Here is a 20,364-nt window from a genome sequence, read left to right on the forward strand (position 1 = left end):
TCTGAGCCGCAGACACCAAAAATCCCACAGGAAGTTCTCTTTGTGAGTGTTGTGGTTTTTTAGTTTCCTGTTCAGTTTGCACTAGATGATCAGAAATAAGATAATCTGTGCAATCGAAAAGAGATTCTTGGTTAAACTTTATTGTTACTCTAAATGAGCCTCTCAGACTTGCTTGTATTTCTTTCCATGTGATGAGTCTAGAGGAACTATAACCACATTCATACCCAAGCATTAAAATTGTGGTATAATTTTTGTTGTTCAGTGGATAAACTCTTCATTGTTAAAGGGGAATATCTGAGATTATGCTCTGTGCTTTCCACTTCTTATCAAAGCATCTCCCCAAAAATAAACCATTGGAATGGAGATGTGTTTTTAAGACTTGACAATAGTGTTTTACTTTTATTTTTACAAGTGACAAAAACTTTCTCCTGTTTCTTTAGAGAAAAGGAAATACATAAAACATGTTATACAGCTTACTTCAGATATTACAAAATATCTTGAAAATATCTTGAAAAAATTTTAAAGGATACTTATTCTCCCTTGAGATTTTTATAAATGTAGTTTTTATTTTTTACTTTTATTTTTTAATTTTTTAAAAAAGATTTTATTTATTCATTTGAGAGAGAGAGAGAGAGACAGCATGAGAGGGGAAGGGTCAGAGGGAGAAGCAGACTCCCTGCCGAGCAGGGAGCCCTTGTGGGACTCCATCCTGGAACTCCAGGATCATGACCTGAGACAAAGGCAGTCGCTTAACCAACTGAGCCACCCAGGCACCCTATAAATGTAATTTTTAAAGCAAGGTATTCTCAAGGTAAAAATTTTTTGCTTGATTTCATTGTGTTTTAAACCATGGCAAAAGTAAAATAAACTAAAATTGTAATCAAATACAGTAGATCTTTGACAGATCGTTGTAATCTAGCATTTAAATGATATATGGAAGACTTGATGAATAGTGACAAATGAGAAAAAAAAGTTTCTGTGCATTTTTAGGTATGTCTGTAGGTTTAGGTGCTGTTAAAGACATGATGCCTAGTTCTAGGCAGGTTATGCTAATTGCACATCTTAATAAATGGTAAAAGTAATAAAGACATGAAAAGTCTTTTATTACAATAAAACTCCCCAGATTTTTTAAAAACAGTGCTTGCTCCTAAGGACATTTTAATTACGATTCTTAAGAGAAGGAATAATACTTTGCCCCCAAGCAAAAAAATTACACCGTAAGTCTAAAACAAAAGTGATTTCACCCACTTCTATTCAGGGGGAAAAAAGAAAGAAAAGAATAAGGGTTTGATTTGCAGAATGCTTTTTTCTAGCTCAGATAGCTTCAGTTGCAAAATATATGAAAATGTTACTTTGAGATCTTAATAGATATTTATGTATGGCATACAGATATTTCTTGGCTAAGAGACGTTTGATCTTTCCATACAGTTGAGTTCCAAACAGAAAATCATTGTTTAAAACCTGGCGTTTGTGCCTTTCCCCCCTTTCTTGTGTACCTTTTGTGGCACGAGGTTAGGTACTTTAAGAATGTTATTTATTGTTACGAAGAATTTCTGACCCTTTGTGGAGAGCTTTACGTTTTACAAAGTGTAGAATAATGAGGCTGGAAATGGTTTCATACATATTCCTTGGCGTTTAGCAAGGCGGTCAGCATTGTGCTAAGTGTATGCAGAGGTTGATTAAACTTGGACCATGGGCTGCAAGTCTTTAACCTTCTTGTCTGCTCAGACCCGACTTGGAGAATTGGCTTCAGAAGTGCAAGGCAGCCTGAGCCCTTCACTCACCACTAAGAATTGCAGCATTTTGGTTACCAAAAATATACTTTGGAGATCCCTGCCTACAGGGGTGGGGGAGTCTTTGGATATATCCAGAGGCCTAATGTGGGTGGGCCAAGATATCACAGTTCTCTTGGGTATTTCCCAGTCTGCTTGCCCAGGAGTGCCCACGACCTCCGTACCAGTTTTAGTTTTAGCACAGTCGGCTAGTCGAGAATGAGAGCAATCATTTTGACCCTGTTAGGAGCGCCTTAGAGATGAAAGCCAGGACGCGCTTTACAGAACAACGCATTCTGCTTTCAGTTGGGGCAGCAAGGCCCAGGCATGTGGTGACAGCTGTGGGCATCGATATTTACCACGTTAAGGAAACTATTGTCAGGTATTTGCTGTGCCAGCCTTTCCAGCAGTCCTTCTGTGTGGGGGCCGATCCGTCGTGGCTTGTTGAGGAGCAAGAGAGCAAGTCTCTGCTAGAAGTCGAAAAAGCTTTGGAACACAGGGGCTTTCTCCTCGGGGTCGATTTCTGCCGGACCTTTGATAAAAACAAACAGGAAGACTCGCATGCCAGCGGAAACTGTCCACCAAGTACTTCGGAAACTGGGCTTTTCCTTCCCCAACTGGGGTCGGACCTCAGGAAGAAGCTGTCCGTGGGCCGCTCGCCCCGCCCCCGAAGAGGCCCCGCCCCCGAAGAGGCCCCGCCCCCCGCCCAGCCGGGCATGCTCAGTGGGGCGGGCCGGGCCGGCAGGTTTGCGTGGCCTCCCGCAGTTGCCGGCGCCGGCTCAGCCTGTGGATGGTGGGTCCCTTTCCCGCGACTGAATCCAGGGAAGTTACGTGCGGAAGCCGGCTTCTGAGGAGCCACCGGGCGGACTGCGGGGACGGCCGGAGGCCCCCAGTGCTAGCCAGGGGCAAGCGGGCGGGGCCGACGTGTCCTGGCTGTGAGAGCTTTGGGAGGCCGAGCGACTGGCCGCACTCGGAGGGAGGCGCCGGCCGGGCGCGCCCCGCGGAGAAGACCCGGGCGGGGCGGGCAGGCGGTCGCTTCCCGGACTTTTGTCCGAGTTGAGTCCCCTCCCCGTGGGCTGGGCCTCTGCGGCCGCCCCCGCCCCCAGCTCCGCTCGCTCCCAGGAGATGTTTATCTGGTCTGTGGCGTGAGGAGCCGGCGGGCTGGTGGCGCGGAGTTTCGGGTCCGAGGAACCTCGCGCGGCGCTGGAGAGAGACAAGATGTCCGCCAGAGCCGCGGCAGCCAAGGTGAGAGCGCCTCCGAGGCGGTCAGGGCCGATCCCGAGCGAGCGCGGCAGCCCGCCGGCGTCGGGCCTGCGCCCCGCCCTCCTCCTCGCGGGCTGCTGCCCAGGCGCCGGGGGCGGCAGCGGGTGGGCTGGGCTGGCTGTGGCCGAGGGCCGCTCGGAGCCCCGCGGGCGGGCGGGGGCAGGCGGGGGCCTAGGAGGGGGCGGCCGGCGCGCAGAGCTGCGGTCTGGGGCAGGTGCATCGCTGCCGGCGTCGGTGCCTGGCTCCGGCTCGCGGCGGGCGCGGACGCGCAACAGGTCAGGCGCCGGCAAACTCGTCGACGGGAATGGGTTCTGCGGGCACGCGGCGGGCGGGAGGTCGGGGTTTGGGGTGCCACCTCTGGCAAGCCCGTAGCTGCTGTCTTTGGAGGAGTGGTTGGTCACCGGCGAAACCGTGTAGTTTCGATCTGATGTCACTCTCCGTGGTATGCGCGCGCCAGCGATAAGACACTGAGGCAGCAGAACATTGTTTTGTGTGTAGTAGGTCGGAATTTTTTTTCACACTGTGTCATTTAAGGTAGCATTGAAAAAATGAACCCCTTAATACTTTGTAACGGTTTCATTTGAATTAAACTTTCAGAAGTAGCACAAAATACACAAAATACCACAAATGGACAGTGAGATGAAGTCTAAAAATAAAATTAAGAAAGACTTGTGGTTGTAGCAAAAAGTAACACTTTTTCCTATCAATTTTTACATGTGCTTTGAAGTACTAGGGCATTTTTCTCAGTGCTGTAAAACCAACTTGTATGTTACATCAAAAAGCCGAAGCTCGTAAACTCAGTTAAAATCCTCTTTTCCTTTTCTACATTTTACTCTTTCTTGTACCTGCTCCTTTTAACAATTGCAGGCATACAGAAATATGAAGAGTAAAACTCTGTCTCTTTGAAAATCAAATCATTACTTCAAAGAGTATTAAGTACTTATGAATTTATTTTTCTGTTGGAAATGTGTATTCATAGCATCTGGAACAGGGTATAATGTGGCTCTGAAGTTTCTGAACTCAGGACTTTGTTTTCTGGGAGGCAGAAGTTAGTAGTTACATTTAGTAGTGAATATATATATATTAAGAATATATATTTTATATGTTATATATTTATATATGTTTATATTTATATATTTTTATATTTTAAATTTAAATATAAATATACTTAAATATATTTTTATAATACATGTATATATATTATAAGTATATATATTTAAGGAATATAATATTATTTCTTTAAGAAAATTTTAATTTGTACATTTTGACTTTACGTTGATGAAGAAAATCTAGAGATGAAATAAGTTCACATTACTTACCTTTTAGGGCGTTTCCTTTCCTAGGAGGAAAGGCTTTGTTTTTATATTACACATAATGTCACTTTGTTCCTGAGGTGTGATCTCTGGTACTTGATATCCAAGACAACACACTCCACTTTTTATTATTACTGTAATTAAAGCAACACTATATGAGGAAAATGCTACCTGACAAGACAGCATACTTTATTTTTTATTATTTTTATTTTTATTTTTTTTAAGATTTTACTTATTTGACAGAGACACAGCGAGAGAGGGAACACAAGCAGGGGGAGTGGGAGAGGGAGAAGCAAGCTTCCTGCTGAGCAGGGAGCCCGATGCGGGGCTCCATCCCAGGACCCTGGGATCACAACCTGAGCCGAAGGCAGATGCTTAACGACTGAGCCACCCAGGTGCCCCAAGACAACATACTTTAAAAAGGTTATTTCAAGTATGGAGAGAAGTAAGTTTTCAATGGATTGTTACAGTAAGATCATTTAGGAGAAACACTACTCTTCTTCCTGAATTATAGAATTGAGATTTATGGCATATTGAAAAGCATCCGTAGTTAAATATTACATTGTAGGGACATGTGTATTTGTAAATATTTATGAGTGAAACATAAGTTGAAAACTTATTTTATTTAAATGCTGTATTATGAGCCTACTACAAAATCTTCTGTAGAACAAGGCAGGCAGGCCCTAAAAAATAGGTGAAATGAAAGAATATTCAGCCGTTTCCCTAAGTCACATTTACTAGCTTGAGGTGACTGAAATGCTTACTACAAGCCAGACTGTGTACTTAATACTTCACATGTGATACTTTTGTTCCCCTATCCTAACCCTCAGTTTAAAAAAGAACAAAAAACAAAAAGAAGACATTAATTTTGCAGCTTGCTCTTTTGTTTTAGCAGAGTAGTTTGTAGAACAACTCTCTAAGCCAATACGTGTAATTCTAGATTCTTTGTAATAGTTGAATAGTCTGTTATCCTAAGAGTATGCTGCAGATTATCATTGACTTATTGACAGACATTTAACTTGTTTTCAGGATTTTGCTACTGTAATAAGTAGCTTTATATTTGTGCACTATTATAGTCTGTTAAGTCTTTAAAAATGGAATTTTAGGATCCAAGGGTACGTGCATTTAAAATTCTGATAAATCCCACCAAATTTTTGTCCAAGAAGAGCATGCCTAGAAATAAATACAATATTTGTTTGTAAATTACGTGTATTTTAAAAGACATAAAACCTGAATAAATTAGATGAGGGAGATGGGGAGAGTCAGTATTGTAGAATATACAAATTTTCCCCAAGTCAATGTATATATGTGTAATACAATTCCAAATAGAATTTCAGTGGTATTGTAGAAAACTTGACATATAATGAGAAAGCTTGTCTGGTAAAATAAATGAATGATAGCCATGAAATTTTGCATAAAGAAGACCCTACTAGAAAACCTAATGTGTTATAAATTCAGAGTAATTTAAAGCATTCTATCAGTTCAGGAATAGACAGTGGAACCACAGAAATCCAGGAACAGTTTTGTATTTATGAGCTTTTGGTGATTATCATCATCAACATTTAATGTGTCAGGGATTGTTCTAAGTGCTTAACATGAATTAACTGAGTTAATTCTTACAGTAACTCTATGAAGCAAGCATTACTATTATCCCCACTTTATGGGTGAGGAAATTGAAACACAGATAAAATAATTTGCCTAAATTCACTTAGCCAGCAAGAGGGAAAATTAGGAATATATGATAAAAATAACATTGTAGATTACTGGGGAAAGGATGGGGTATTCAATAAATAGCGCTGGGACTATAGGTTATCTTTCTTTTTTTTTATGGTAGTTTTCTGCTTTAAACCATAGGCAAAAAAAAAAAAAAAATCCAAATGAAATGTTCGAATAAGAGCAAATAAAATAGATCATAAAATACTAGAAGAAAGTGAGGATACTTTTTAAAAAAATACATCTGAGCTGGAAGGGGCTTCTTTGTATGTGATGTTAACTTAAGAAATAATAAAGGAAAAGGTTTTTATATGTGTAATATACCTCTGAATTGCAACAGAATTACTAGTGCACCTGATAATAAAATTCTAGAGTTGAAAACAGGAATTTGAGGGTGGTTCTCTGTCTCACCAAGGAGTTAATTATGTAAGAAAATGGTGTGAATAATTATTAGGAACATTTCCTATTGGTTGAATCACAGAAAGTGGCTGAAGGAAGCTGCAGTGGCTTCTGGATTTTCAAGCTGTTTCACTTTGGAGGAAGCAATAAAATTTAAGATCGTACTATCATAAATGCTTATTAGATTTTGCTGCTTACATGTCTCCAATATGTTTCAGGCACAGTATTTTTTTCCCCATGGTTATCTCCAAAATTATAGTGTAGTTTAGTATAAAAATAATTTACATCACTTCTTAGGAATCGATTTATATTAGCTGAGGCACAATGTATTTTATTTTTAATTTTTTTCTTTTTTATTTGCTTATTTATTTTAAAAAGCTGGGCATGCACTTGAACTCAGGGCTTGAACTCACAACCCTGAGATTGAAACCTGAGCTGAAATCAAGAGTTGGACACTCAAATGACTAAGCCATCCAGGTGCCCCTGGACTTTTCTTGATAACTGAATATTTGAAAGTTAAGAGCTGTAGGAAATTACTCTTTACAGGTAGGAATTATGTTCAGAGTGGCTGGTACAGTGTAGTTTTAGTTTTGGTACTTACTGATCAATGTGTATTTACTACATATTGCTTTAAAAGTAAAGGAAAAACTCACTGGTCTTCATGAGAATTAAGTTGATTGTATCTCCCAACTTTTAATGAGTTTCACTGTAGTAATATTTTTCTGGATGTGCTAAGTTTATATATTACTTATTTTTCACTAGAAATATTTTTACAATATTAAAGGCAAAAGGCTTTTATTTATGTTAGCATTTTAGACATTTATGGTTAAAACTGTAATTTATGTTCTTTGTTGGTCATCCTGACTATATTTACAACTCTTAAGTTCATTTTAGGATCCGTCTGTAAGACAGCTACTTTTCAAATCATACTGTGCCTTTTCCCTCAGGTCGTGTAATGGCACAAACTCTACTACACTGTTAGGAAAGGATGCCCCCCCCCTTTTTAAGATGTGATGTTTTCATATTAGGATCTTAAAACCTTTATTTTATATTTAAGAAGGACTCATCTCAGGGTCCTGAGATGGAGCCCTGCATCGGGCTCCGGCTCAGCGGGGAGTCCACTTGAGGTTCTCTCTTTACTCCCACCCCCCCAAAATAAATAAAATCTTTTTAAAAAAAGGAAGACTCATACTGGTCATCGATTGCTGTCAGTTAAGTGATAGAGGAGGTCAGCCATCCACAACCAACAAATAATGAGTTTGAGACCAATCTGTGGCTTTGAGGGCTGTAATGCTATATAGCTAGTACTGTTCCCTGTTTGGCTTGAAGGGAAAAGATTACAGTAGTTTCACTCATTTTTTTCAATCTTGGAAACAATGTACTGGCTCTGACTTTTACTTGCTCTTTAATCTTTTCTTCTATTTAGAGACCAAATGTAAACTCTGTACAGTTCTAAGAATAAAACAGTAGAAATAAGACAGATCACCATGCTGCTAAGGAAGAGGTCTTAAAAAATGATTTTGATGAAAATTTGGAAATGTAATCCTGTTTCTTGACGTAACCCTGACATGGTAAAAATTCAGTCTACTCAAAGACCATTAGTCCAGCTGGAAATTTGTGTATGGAACCACCCATCCCTGACTACTTAGTTGTAGCTCTTTCCAGGCTTCTGGACACACACATGCACTTGGTATCCAGTAGTGACTGAGCATGGTGGCTGAAGGCAGGCTAGTGGAATGAGCAGTTATTTTTTATTAGTAGAGTTTCTGATCAAATGTTAAATGAGACTGTGAGATAGTTTTTGATGACTTGTATGATATTTCTGAAATACTTGACTGGAACTTGCTTTGCATCTCTGAATTTTGAAAGGCAGTCTTGAAAAACTTTTTTAGTTTTAACAACTTTTAATCTGGTAGGAAGAGGGAGATGTTAGAATAGTTTACTAACGGTTTGTTTATTATAGTTTACTGAGTTTTTAATTTCATCCAAAATTGATAGGTTTCAGAACAGTATTTCCAGTGTAAGGCAGCAATAAATATAGCCCTTTTGGTATCTCTGACCTAGAGTGCTTCTTTATTTATTTATTGTAGAGAAGAGTAGCTTCAGGTTGCTCCTTTATGGGTTAGCCAGGTGCTTTATTTCCATTCCTTCTGAAACATAAATTCTTAATAAAGAGAAGAGTGTGGTGAGTATATGAGTAGGGAATTTCATTTTTATTTTATTTTTTTATTTTTTTTAAAGCTTTTATTTATTTATTTGACAGAGAGAGAGACAGCCAGTGAGAGAGGGAGCACAAGCAGGGGGAGTGGGAGAGGAAGAAGCAGGCTTCCAGCAGAGGAGCCTGATGTGGGGCTCGATCCCAGAATGCTGGGATCACTTCCTGAGCCGAAGGCAGACGCCCAACGACTGCGCCACCGAGGCGCCCCGGGAATTTCATTTTATATCTTAAAAATGGACAAAAGTGATAGACTCTTGCCTGATCAACTGTATGACAGAAACACTGCCTTAGAACAAGAGAAAACCTGTGTTGCCAAAATTGGTACCATAAAACACACCATTTGAGACTTAATAACAAAGCTCTGACTGTTACATATGTAGTGTTAAATACTGAGTCTCAGATGGCCCTTAACTTTGGGATAGATCAAAAGATAAGTTTTTATTAGTTTGCATTGTAGGTATATGTCAGAACAACCTAACTCTTTCGTGCTAGTGAAATGCTGGGAAGTAAGTTGACTGATGAATGACCTCAGTCATTCTAGTTTATTGTGCCCAGAAGGGATGTGAAAACAGGAGCTAATATTACTTTGTATGGATACTAATTAGGACTTTAAGATTAACATATGCCTCTTTGAATTAAACTTTTTTTGATTTGCTGAAATATCGTTTTTGTTTTTTTAAATAGTATACGTTCCCAAGGAGTAAAAGTTCATTATTTCTTTTGGAATTGTCACTAGTAATCTTTGGGGTTTGTACAATTTCTGATGACTGGATTAAACTTAGTTTGATTACCTTTCACTTCAGTTCATAATTATAAAACCAGGAGGATTTCAGTAATAACTAATTATTTTGTTGTTAGCTCAAGAAACATTATTTGAGCACATTTTGTTTTGGATCCCTGTCCTCTAGAAGCTTATAGTTTTCAGTTGCTTTATACTGTAATAATCAGTTATGAAATGTGTAATTCAGTTTTACATTGTTTACCCATAAAAAATATGATCACACTTACGGTCATCTTATAATAACACAGCATCCTTTGTGCTTTTTTTGGTTGGGGAAGGTGGTAGAGTCATATCTAGAGCCTGGGCTTGCTGTTAACACACCAGTTTCGGTATTTTTCTTTGTTAATTTTTAAAAAATGTTTTAATTGAATCTGGATACATCCATGTAAGTATTGTATGCATGTGTTTCATAAAAGTATCTCAGAAGGAGAAAAAGGTTAAGAATTATAGTCAGAATTTACTTACAACTCCTTGAGAATGCTGACATGAAAAATGCACAATATGCTAGCTGTTACTGTTACATTTAGAGTCTGACAAGCTGTGAAATATGGAACAATTTGAGTTTTTGAAACTTTATTCTACATTCAGTAGATATTTATTGGGAACCAACCATGTGCCAGGCCGTCTTGTAGATGCTAGAGATAGAACAGTGAACATATCTCTGTACTTACGGAGCATTTTAAGGGTGTGAGCAGAGAGCAACAAATAAAATTCTGTACATGATGGTAAGTTCTAGAATTCCTCACATGCCATTTCTGGATCATAGCTTCTTTCTCCCAAAGATTACAACTATCTTGTCTTCTGTGGTACTCATTTTCTAGCTTTTCTTTATAATTTTACCGCTTAATTATGCATTCCGTGAACAGTGTAGTTTGCCTGTGAGCTTTACACAAACAGAATCTTCCAGTGTAGCTTCTGGTGTGTATGGCTTCTTTTGCTCAGCATTGCTTTTGTGAGATGTGGGTAACTAGTTCATTAGTTTTCATTGTATTCGTGGATCAAATTCATAGTAATCCATTGTATGAGGACTTAACTACCAAATTGGCTCAGGAAAAAAAAAAGTTTGGAGTAGACTTTTGTGGGGTTCTTTTTGGTGAAAAATATTGTATTCCTTTGTCTTTGGGGCAAGAATTAGCTAAGCCTAGATTAGCCTGTCACTGGACTATAACAGCTATGTGAAATATAGAAAGCTGCTTTTGATGTTTATATGATGTTCACCTCGAAAAGTCAAAAGTCAGAACTAAAGTGTTTAGTTTTGAGGGTATTTTATGAATAAGGTCTTAAAATTCATCATCTTAAATTATATTTTAGTAGGTACCCATTTACCTAAGTCTGATCAGGCCAATAAAAGCCACAATCAGGTGAAATACGTGATTTGGACAAAACAAGTAAAAACAGGCCTACTTTTCAAAGTATAATTGTAGGAAATCTTTCCCATGGTGTCATGTGAAGGAACTTTGGAAGATTTATTTACTGGTTGTTGTTTTTAACAGTGATATGTGTTGAAGTATCTGATCAAATTTATACCAACCCATATTTTTCTGCTGTGTTGTCTATAAAATCAGAAGACAACAGCCATGCAAGTAGATTAACATGTGTTGTCAATATGAGAAATGCGTGTCAATAATAAATAGCCCCCTAATATTGAGCACTGATTCTTTGACAAGTACTAAGTTACGTGTTTTGTATGCATTATTTCATTTAATCTTAACAACTCTCTTAGGTACTACTATTCTGTTTTAAATGTGAAGTTGAATTTACTTGCTGTAGCTAATTGCACACCTGCTTATATGCTTTATAATTTATACATGCACATGCTTATATGTTTGTGTGTTCTAAAGGAGTGTCACAGAAATGAGTGTGGAATAGTGTTAGGTGAGTTTTAGACCAGATAGGTAGTATGAGTCATGAAAGCCAGGAGACACAGGGTACGTTGGCAGTCAGAGAGCACAAGCTGATATGAAGGAAGTAGCTATTGCTCAGCTCCAGCTAATTGTTGGCATGGAAGAAGGCAAGCCAGGCCAGACCTTCCGGTTTTTCAAAACAGGTTGTAAATCTGGATTTTTGTGTAAATTACCTTGACTTAAATGTTGTCAGCTGATGTCATTTTTTTATGCCTTTTTACTGCGAAATGCACTATCTATATAAAAGTACATAAAGCAGATGTACATTAATAAATTATTTTAAAATGAACACCCATGTAAACACCATCCAGGTCAAGGAATAAAATATTGCCAGCTTCTCAGAAGCTTCCCATCTTGCCTGTTCCTAATAATATTAGCCTAGGAAGGTAGCCATTGTCTTGACCATAAGATCCATATGTTGTGATCTTCTAAATAACACCCTTACTCCCTCCCCCAAAGGCAAACACTGTTTTGACTTTATGTTTTAAGATTCATATGTTGTTGGGGCGCCTGGGTGGCACAGCGGTTAAGCGTCTGCCTTCGGCTCAGGGAGTGATCCCGGCGTTCTGGGATCGAGCCCCACATCAGGCTCCTCCGCTATGAGCCTGCTTCTTCCTCTCCCGCTCCCCCTGCTTGTGTTCCCTCTCTCTCTGGCTGTCTCTATCTCTGTCAAATAAATAAAATCTTTAAAAAAAAAAAGATTCATATGTTGTTGCGTATGAGTTCATTCATCTTCGTTGCTATGTAGTATACTATTGCATGAATATACCACAGTGTATTCATTCTGCAGTTGATGGACATTTGGGTTATTTCCTAATTTGGGCTGTTAAGAGTAATGCTTCCGTAAACACTTCTGCGTTTCTCTTGGTGATCACACACATATTTTCTAAGATACATATTTAGGGATGGGATTGCTGCTGGATTATTTAGTGTATCTTCAGTTTTCGTATTTGAAATAGTAATCGAACACTGAGTTTTCCAAAGAGATTGTACCAGTTTACGCTCTTCATCATCAGTGAATGAAAGTTTCTTTTGCTCTGCGTTTTCACAAGTACTTGGTGTTATTAGACACTTTAATTTTAGTCCTTCTGGTGGGTCTTTAATACAGTCTCATTGTATTTTTAATTTGCATTTCTTTAACTAGATGAGGTTGAGCAACTTTTCATATTTATAGCCTGCCTGTTCAAGTGTTTTGTCTACTTTTCTGTGGGACTTTTCCTTATTGTTGATTTGCTTTATATTTTTTGGATAAAAGCCAGTTGATGGTGTGGATTTTAGATCTGTTTTCCAACATGGTAGTTCTCTCTTATTGGTCTTTTCATGAATAGCAGTTCTTAATTTGAATGTGGTTTGAGGATAGTGGCACAGGAAAAGGCCAGCAAAAAAAAGAGTTTCAAGAGAGAGACCTGTCAGCCGGCCATATCCTGCACAGAAAGCAAACAAGTAAAATGAGGACTGGAAAGGTTATCATCGAATAACCCTAAGTTTAGTTGCTTTACTGTATGAGTGTAGGCTCTGGAATCTGAATCTTGAGTCTACCACTTGAGAGTTGTTTTCTCATCCATGAAATGCGGATAATGATGACAGTACCCATCTCAGGGTGGTTGTGCACTCTGCACAGTGCCCAGCACATAGTAAGCTGTTATGTTAAGCTATATCTTTTAAAAAAACATTTTAAGTGCCCCCATCTTAATATCAGAGAAGAGGCATGTAGGAATTAGGATATTCTGTGTGTGCATCCATGTATGAACATTGAATTTGTGTATTTATGTATGTATATATTTATTTATTTGATACCAGACAGAGGTTGGCCTGTAAGTTAGGAGTCCCAGCCCAGTAAGATGTGCTGTGGTTTCAGAGAAGTCCATGGGCTCTGAGATACTTTTGAAAAATTTATTACAATAGCATTAAGTAAGACATGCGATATTTATTCTGATGGATTAGAGAATAGAAATTAAAGACCATTCCAAATCCAGTACACAGTTGGAATATCTACCCGGTATGGTGAGTGAGTGATTAGCAAATTCTGTTCAGGTTTTAACTCCTGAGCACTTTGTAGTTTTCCACGTGTTCTGTCTGTACTTTCTAGCATCCCCTATAGCTCCCCTCTCCTCCCCCAGCATATATATATACATACATACGTTATAGTCTCTCTCGATTCCTGTAGTAGCTGGGTAAATATAATGTACCGCTTCTTTCTCCTTACTCTTTTCAAAATCCAAGTTTTATTAGTCTCTCACCCCAACACAACCTCTTCCTAAAACTCATAGACTTCTTATTGCCTTTAGAAGTAAGACCAAAATCCATACTATGGTCAGTAAGCCCCTTCCGGATTATTGACCCCTGCCTTTTCCTCTGGCCTCATCTTGCATCTTTCTCCTCCTTGCTTTGTGTTCTCAAACTATGCTGTCCTCTTTTTGGTTCCTAATAGATATTGTGTTTCCTGCCAGATTTCTCTGAGTCTTCTCTGTGGCACTGTTTTTCTTCCTTTGTAGTACTTACTTAAGCCTGTGATTATATGTTGTGAATTTTTTTTTTCTCCCACTAGATTGTAAGCTGCATGAGAACAAAGGTCAATACTGATTGTTCCCTGTTATTCACAGAACTTAGCACAGTGGCTAACACATAATAAACTCTCAAATATTATTTGAATGAGTGAAAGAAGGACTTTCCTACCCAAGGGCTCTTGCACATCCTTTTTTTCTACCTGGAAAGCTTCCCTACCTTCATCCGTCATTCATCAAGCACTTGTTCCAGGTCTGTTCCTCAGGAACCACGTCCTGAGCCCCCAAATTAGGTCAGAACTCTCCTTTAAGCTCTGTATACTTTCTCTTTGTAACACTGTGGCAAACTTGTACTTATTTTCTGCTGGTTATTTGATTAATAGCTGATGTCCTTCCTAGACTTAGAGTGGCCATTTATTTATTTATTTATTTTTCAAGATTTTATTTGAGAGAGAGAGAGAGAGCACGCATGCACAAGAGGGGGAGCAGTAAAAGGGAGAAGCAGACTCCCCGCCGAGCAGGGAGCCTGATGCGGGGCTTGATCCCAGGACCCCAGGATCATGACCTGAGCCGAAGGCAGACGCTTAACCATCTGAGCCATCCACGTGCCCCTAGAGTGCCCTTTTAAATACTCCGTTACTCACTTACTGGTAATAGACCAGATTAGAGTCAGTCTAGAAACTCCTAGAAGGTACTAGCACATCTCCAGATCTAGCTGCATTTTTCTTTTCCGAAGGGTGGGAGCTGGGAGCTGCTGAAGTAGCTATGCCATGGAAAATTTACTTACTGGCCTTGCATCTTGGTAGCAGCATTCTTTGTTTGGATCTTCCCTAGGTCACTAGTTAATTTCTGGTCCCCTCATTAAGGAGTGCGCTGGTTGGATGAGCACCGGGTTTTGTATGAAAGTGTTGAATCATTATATTGTATACCTGAAACTGATATTACACTGTATGTTAACTAGCTGAAATTTAAATAAAAGCTTAAAAAAAACACAAGACATACAGAAAGACACATGAAAAGATGCTTAACATCACTAATCATCAGGGAAAAGCAAATCAAAACTACAGTGAAATATTACCTCACACCTGTCAGAATGGCTAAAATCAAGAATACAAGAAACAACAGGTATTGGTGAGGATGTGAAGAAAGGAGAACCCTTTCGTACTGTTGGTGGGAATGCAAACTGGTGCAGCCACTCTAGAAAACCGTATGGAGGTTCCTCAGAAAGTGGAAAATAGAACTACCTTAAGATCCAGCAGTTACACTACTAAGATATACCCAAAGGATACAGAAATACTAATTCATAGGGAATATGTGCACCTTAATGTTTATGGCAGCATTATCAATAATAGCCAAATTATGGAAATAGCCCAAGTGTCTATCAACTGATGAATGGATAAAGATGTGATGCGTGTATATATACACAATAGAATATTATTCAGCCATCAAAAAGAACTAAATGTTGTCATTTGCAAGGACATGGATGGAGCTAGAGAGTATAATGCTAAGCGAAATAAACCAGTCAGAGAAAGACATACATGATTTCACTCGTGTGGAATTTAAGAAACAAAACAAAGGGTAGGGGGGAATGAGAGTGAGCGAAACGAAGAAACATACTCTTAATTATAGAGAACAAACTGATGGTTTTGGGGTGGGGTGGGGGAAACAGGTGATGGGTATGAAAGAGTGCACTTGCAATGAGCACTGAGTGTTGTATGAAAGTGTTGAATCACTATGTTGTACACCTGAAACTAGTATTTTTTAATAGATATTTTGATTTTTGTAAAGGATTTTATTTATTCATTTTTTGAGAGAGAGGGAGAGGGAAAGCACATATGAGCGGGGGGGAGGGGCAGAGGGAGAGGGAGAAGCAGACTCCTCACTGAGCAGGGACCCCAATGTGATGCGGGGCCCAATCCTGGACCCCAAGATCATGACCTTTGTTGAAGACAGACGCTTCACAGACTGAGTCAGCCAGGCACCCCCTACGTGAAACTGATATTACACAGTTTGTTAACTGTATTGGAATTTAAATAAAAACTTAAAAAAAATTTCCTAGTCTCCTCAAGTTATCTTCCTTGTTTTTGAAGTAGAAGAGTTTCATATCCATACAAAAGTAGATGAAGAGTATAAGAAATCCCCACATTACCATCACCAGGTGCATTTATCAAATTATGGCCAGTTTCATCTATACTTCCAATGCATTATATCCTTGCTCCCCCAAATACCAGGCTTGTTTTTTTATCTGTCAGTATTTGAGTATATATCTCTAAAAGATAAGAATTCTTTAAAAAAAGAATAATATGACCATTATCACACTTTAAAAATAAATTCTAAATCCAAAATCCAATGTTTAGTTAATTTTAAAGTTTCCAGTTGTCTTAGGTACAAACTTCTCTTTTTAAATGTATTTTTTAAAAATCAGGATCCAAATAAGGTCTTCCTGTGTGGTTGTTGGTGTATCTCCTAATTCTCCTAGACTATAAGGTTCCCCCCAGGGCACCTGGCTGGTGGAGTATACAGTTCTTGATCTCGGGGTTGTGAGTTTGAGTCCCATGATGGGTATGGAGATTGCTTAAAAATAAAATCTTAAAAAAAAAAAAAAAAAGACTATAAGGTTCCCCCATCTCTCTCTTTTTTTTTCTCCTCCCTGTCCCCCTTGTAGTTTTATTGGTGAGGAACGGGGTTGTTTGTCCTTGTAGAATTTCTTGATGCTTGCTTCCCCACAGTGGTTACAATATTTCTCTGCCCTCTGTATTTCCTATTCATTGGTGATTAGAGCCAGAGCAGTTCTAATAGAAATATGTGAGCCACACATGTAACTTAAAATTTTTATTAACCACAAGAAGTTAAAATTCAACAGGTAAAGTTAATTTTAACATTTTATTTCGTACATATACCAAAAATAGTACCATTTTAACTGTGACAGTACCTTTAGTTTCTGTCTTGTCTTTCACAGCCTTGACACTTCTAGTGAACACTGGTCAGTTATTTTTTAGAATGTTTCAGTTTGGGTTTGTGTGATGTCTCATGATTTGATTGAGATTATACTTTTTGACCAGGCTACAAGAGACATAATGGCTTGTCTTTCTCAGTGTATCATGTCAGGAGAAAGTATGTCTGGTCTATTTCTTTTATTTTCTCTTCATTTATTAATTGGAATTTCTCTGTAAGGAAGAGCTAACCCTTCTTCACTTACTTATTTGATTATTTATATCCGTATGCATTCACAAATAATTTATTCCATGGATTACAATCTATTAGTATTTATTTTGTTGTTCACATTGTTAGAGCTTTGGCCATTGGAAGTCCTACTTTGAGCACTTTTTATTTTTTTTTGGTACAGGTGTTCAGGGTTCATTTTCCCTGCCCTAACCCTGGATGCTCTCTCTTATCCAAGGAGACCTGACCCCTTTATTGCAGAATGGAATTTAGAAACCAGGATCTCTGTGCCCATTGGTACTGTGGTGATGATGTTGCGGGGGCCTTCCTGCAGTCACAGCTAGACAGGCACATAGGTTAATGTTCTTCTTCCCCATCCTCTTCAGTTGTGGTATTCATTTGAAATAGGTTTACTTAAGTGTTTGTATTCTGTTTTGGGTCCCACCTCCAAGATCACCACCATCACCACCCATCTCATCCTGGTTGTTTCTGATTATTTATTATTTCATGGTATGTGAAACATTACTGTGGTTCAAAGCTATACAAAAATATATGCTTTGATGTGTTAATTCTTCCTCATTCCTACCACCCCCAACCCATTTTCTTTTCCTTCCCACCCGTTTCCTGCTAACCTTGTGATTTCTTTAGTTTCTCTTTTATCATTTCTGTATTTCTTTTGCACAGAGGAACAGGTACATGTGTACAATCTTATATTCCCTTCTTTCTTATGTGAAGGGTAATATACTATGTTCTTGTACTTTATTCACTTAAAGGTATTCCTCGAAATTGTTCCATATCACTTCATGGAGATCATCATTTTTTATAGCTGCATAATACTCCCATTGTGTGACTGTACCATCATTTTTTCATCCACTATCCCATGCGTGGTCATTTAGGTTGTTGCCTGTATGTATTTGCATTACAACATTGCTACAATGAATGACCTTCTACATATGTATATTCCATTGTTGGAGATGTATTTTAGAAGTAGAATCTCTGGGTCAAAAGATAAGTACATGTTTAGTTTTGTTAGGTATTGCCACATTCTCTCCAGAAAGGCAGTAGTAATTTGTATTCCCATTAGAAAGTTATGAGAAGGGACTGTATCCTCACAGTCTTGCGAACAGACTGTGTTGTCATACTTTTTAATTTTTTCCAGTTTACTAGGTGAAAAATGGTATCTTGGGGTTATTTTAATTTCCATTTCTCTCTGAGTGTGTTTGAACATTTTTTCAAATATTTGAGGGCCATTTTAATATTTTTTGTGTGGAGTGTTTGTCTTCCTTTTTAAAATTTTTCTTTTTTTTTCCGCAATAGTTTATTTCTTGACAATATTGGCCCATTGTGGTGTATTTTGCAAATATTTTCTCCTACGTTGTCCATTTTCTTAAGACTGTTTATGATGGTGGTAGGGTGTGTGTGTGTGTGTGTGTGTGTGCAGGTCATGTGGATATTTTTTATTTTTTGTGTACCCATATTTATTTTATTTCCTAAGGACTTTGAGTTATGGTTAGAAAGCTTTTCCCTACACCAATATTAAAGAAGAATTCACTTGGTGCACCTGGGTGGCTCAGTCAAGGGTGGCTCAGTCAATTAAGTGTCTGCCTTCGGCTGGGGTCGTGATCCCAGGGTCCTGGGAATCTGCGCTTCCTGCTCAGTGGGGAGTCTGCTTCTCCCTCTCCCTCTGCTGCTCTTGTACACTCTCTCTCTCTCTCTCTCTCTCTCAAATAAAAAAAAAATCTTTAAAGAGGATTCACTTGAGTTTTCTTCTAGTATTTATATGGTTTTATTTTTCACATTTAGATCTATAATTCTTTTGGAGTTTATTCTTGTGCATGGTGAAATATAGATCTAATTTTATGTTTTTTTCCAAATGACTGACTGCTTGTTCCAGCACCACTTTATTAACAAGTACATTCTTTACACCAGCAATTTGAGATGTTACCTTTCTCATATCCTAATTTGCCGTTTATTTTGGTGGTCTATTCCTGGATTTTCCATTCTATTCCCCTGGTCTATTTCTCTAATCATGTACCATACCACACTTCTCATTATAGAATCTTTATAGTATGTCTTAATAAGAGGGCTTTAACTGACAGGGCTAGTTCCCCCACCCCCCCCATAGTTTTTCTTTTGTAGTGTTTTTTTTTTTTTTAAACCTGTTATTGCACTCAAATGGAAACATAAGTATGTTTTTAATGTGGGGCTTCTTTTGTTCAACATTGAATGACATTGTGAGATTCATCCATATTGGTTTGTGTAGTTGTACTTTATTCATTTCACAGCTCTATAACGTTACATTGAGTGAATGTTGTAATGATTTTCTGTTTTATTGCTAATGGGCATTTATATTGTTTTTGGCTTTTGGTTATTCAGAATAGTGCCTTTGTGAATATATTCTTGTAGTGAATGTACACATTTTTGTTCGGTGATCATAGTGTTATGCATATTGGCAGATTTCAAAGCAGTTATACCACTTTACACTCCCACTAGTAGTGAGTTCTGGTTAGATTGTTCACTAACACTTCATATATTCTTTTCCATAGTAGCTCATTATGTGAATGTCTAGTAGCATTACAGTTTTAATTTGTATTCCCCTGTCAATTAATGAATTATAGCACTTTCCCCACATGCTTATGGGCCATTTTGATATCTTCTTTTGTGAAGTTTCTTCCTGGAGCCCTTAGCGCATCTGTTCTGTTAGTCTGTCTTTATTAATAGCAGTTCTCTGTGTGTTCTGGATATGAACGCTATGTTGGATATATAGATATTAGATTATTTTTTATTTTTTAACAACAGATCATATTTATTAAACGTTTATGTATCTGCAATAAGCATTACTTTAAAAACCCAGTTTTACATGAAAATAAATTATTGCTCTTTGTCGTATATGGGAAAAGTCTTAAATTTTACCTACATGGCTTGCATTGTAACTGGTATATTTACTCCCTTCCTCTTGAATCCTGATCAGTTACTATTGCCACCTTAGTGGTAAGATTTTCAGCCTCAACATGCCTGATCTTAGAGCTCCCTGAGCAGTGTGTTTAAGGGAGGCTTACCAGTTGAAACACAGCTTGTCACCTTTTTTGCCTTAGACATTTTGTGATTCATTTAAAATAGTTTTGGGGGGAGTGTCTGGGTGGTCCAGTCAGTTAAGCGTCCAACTCTTGGTTTCAGCTCACCTCATGATCTCATGGAAGGTGAGATCCAGCCCAGTGTGGGGCTCTGTGCTCAATGGGGAATCTGCTTGAAGATTTTCTCCCTCTGCCATCCCCAGCACCCCCCCCCACCTTGTGCCAACATTCAGACTCTCTCACTCTTTCTCTCTTAAATAA

At 38.5% G+C, this 20,364-nt stretch overlaps 1 protein-coding gene across 8 annotated transcripts in view; it reads left to right on the top strand.

The window, feature by feature from the left end:
* TJP1 (tight junction protein 1) overlaps positions 1 to 20,364 on the top strand; it is a 241,216-nt gene that overhangs the window by 131,043 nt on the left and 89,809 nt on the right. Inside the window, exon 1 of one of the 8 annotated variants that reach the window (XM_045795369.2) lies at positions 2,497 to 3,017. The exons of the other annotated variants lie outside the window; for them this stretch is intronic. Within the exon in view, the coding sequence (XP_045651325.2) occupies positions 2,991 to 3,017 (27 nt within the window). The 5' untranslated portion in view covers positions 2,497 to 2,990. Of the gene's footprint in view, positions 1 to 2,496; positions 3,018 to 20,364 lie in introns of those variants that run through there. 8 annotated transcript variants of the gene reach the window in all.

The sequence above is a fragment of the Ursus americanus genome, chromosome 28, assembly GCF_024610735.1.
Source record: "Ursus americanus isolate L20-20 chromosome 28, mUrsAme1.1.p, whole genome shotgun sequence".
NCBI lineage: Eukaryota > Metazoa > Chordata > Mammalia > Carnivora > Ursidae > Ursus > Ursus americanus.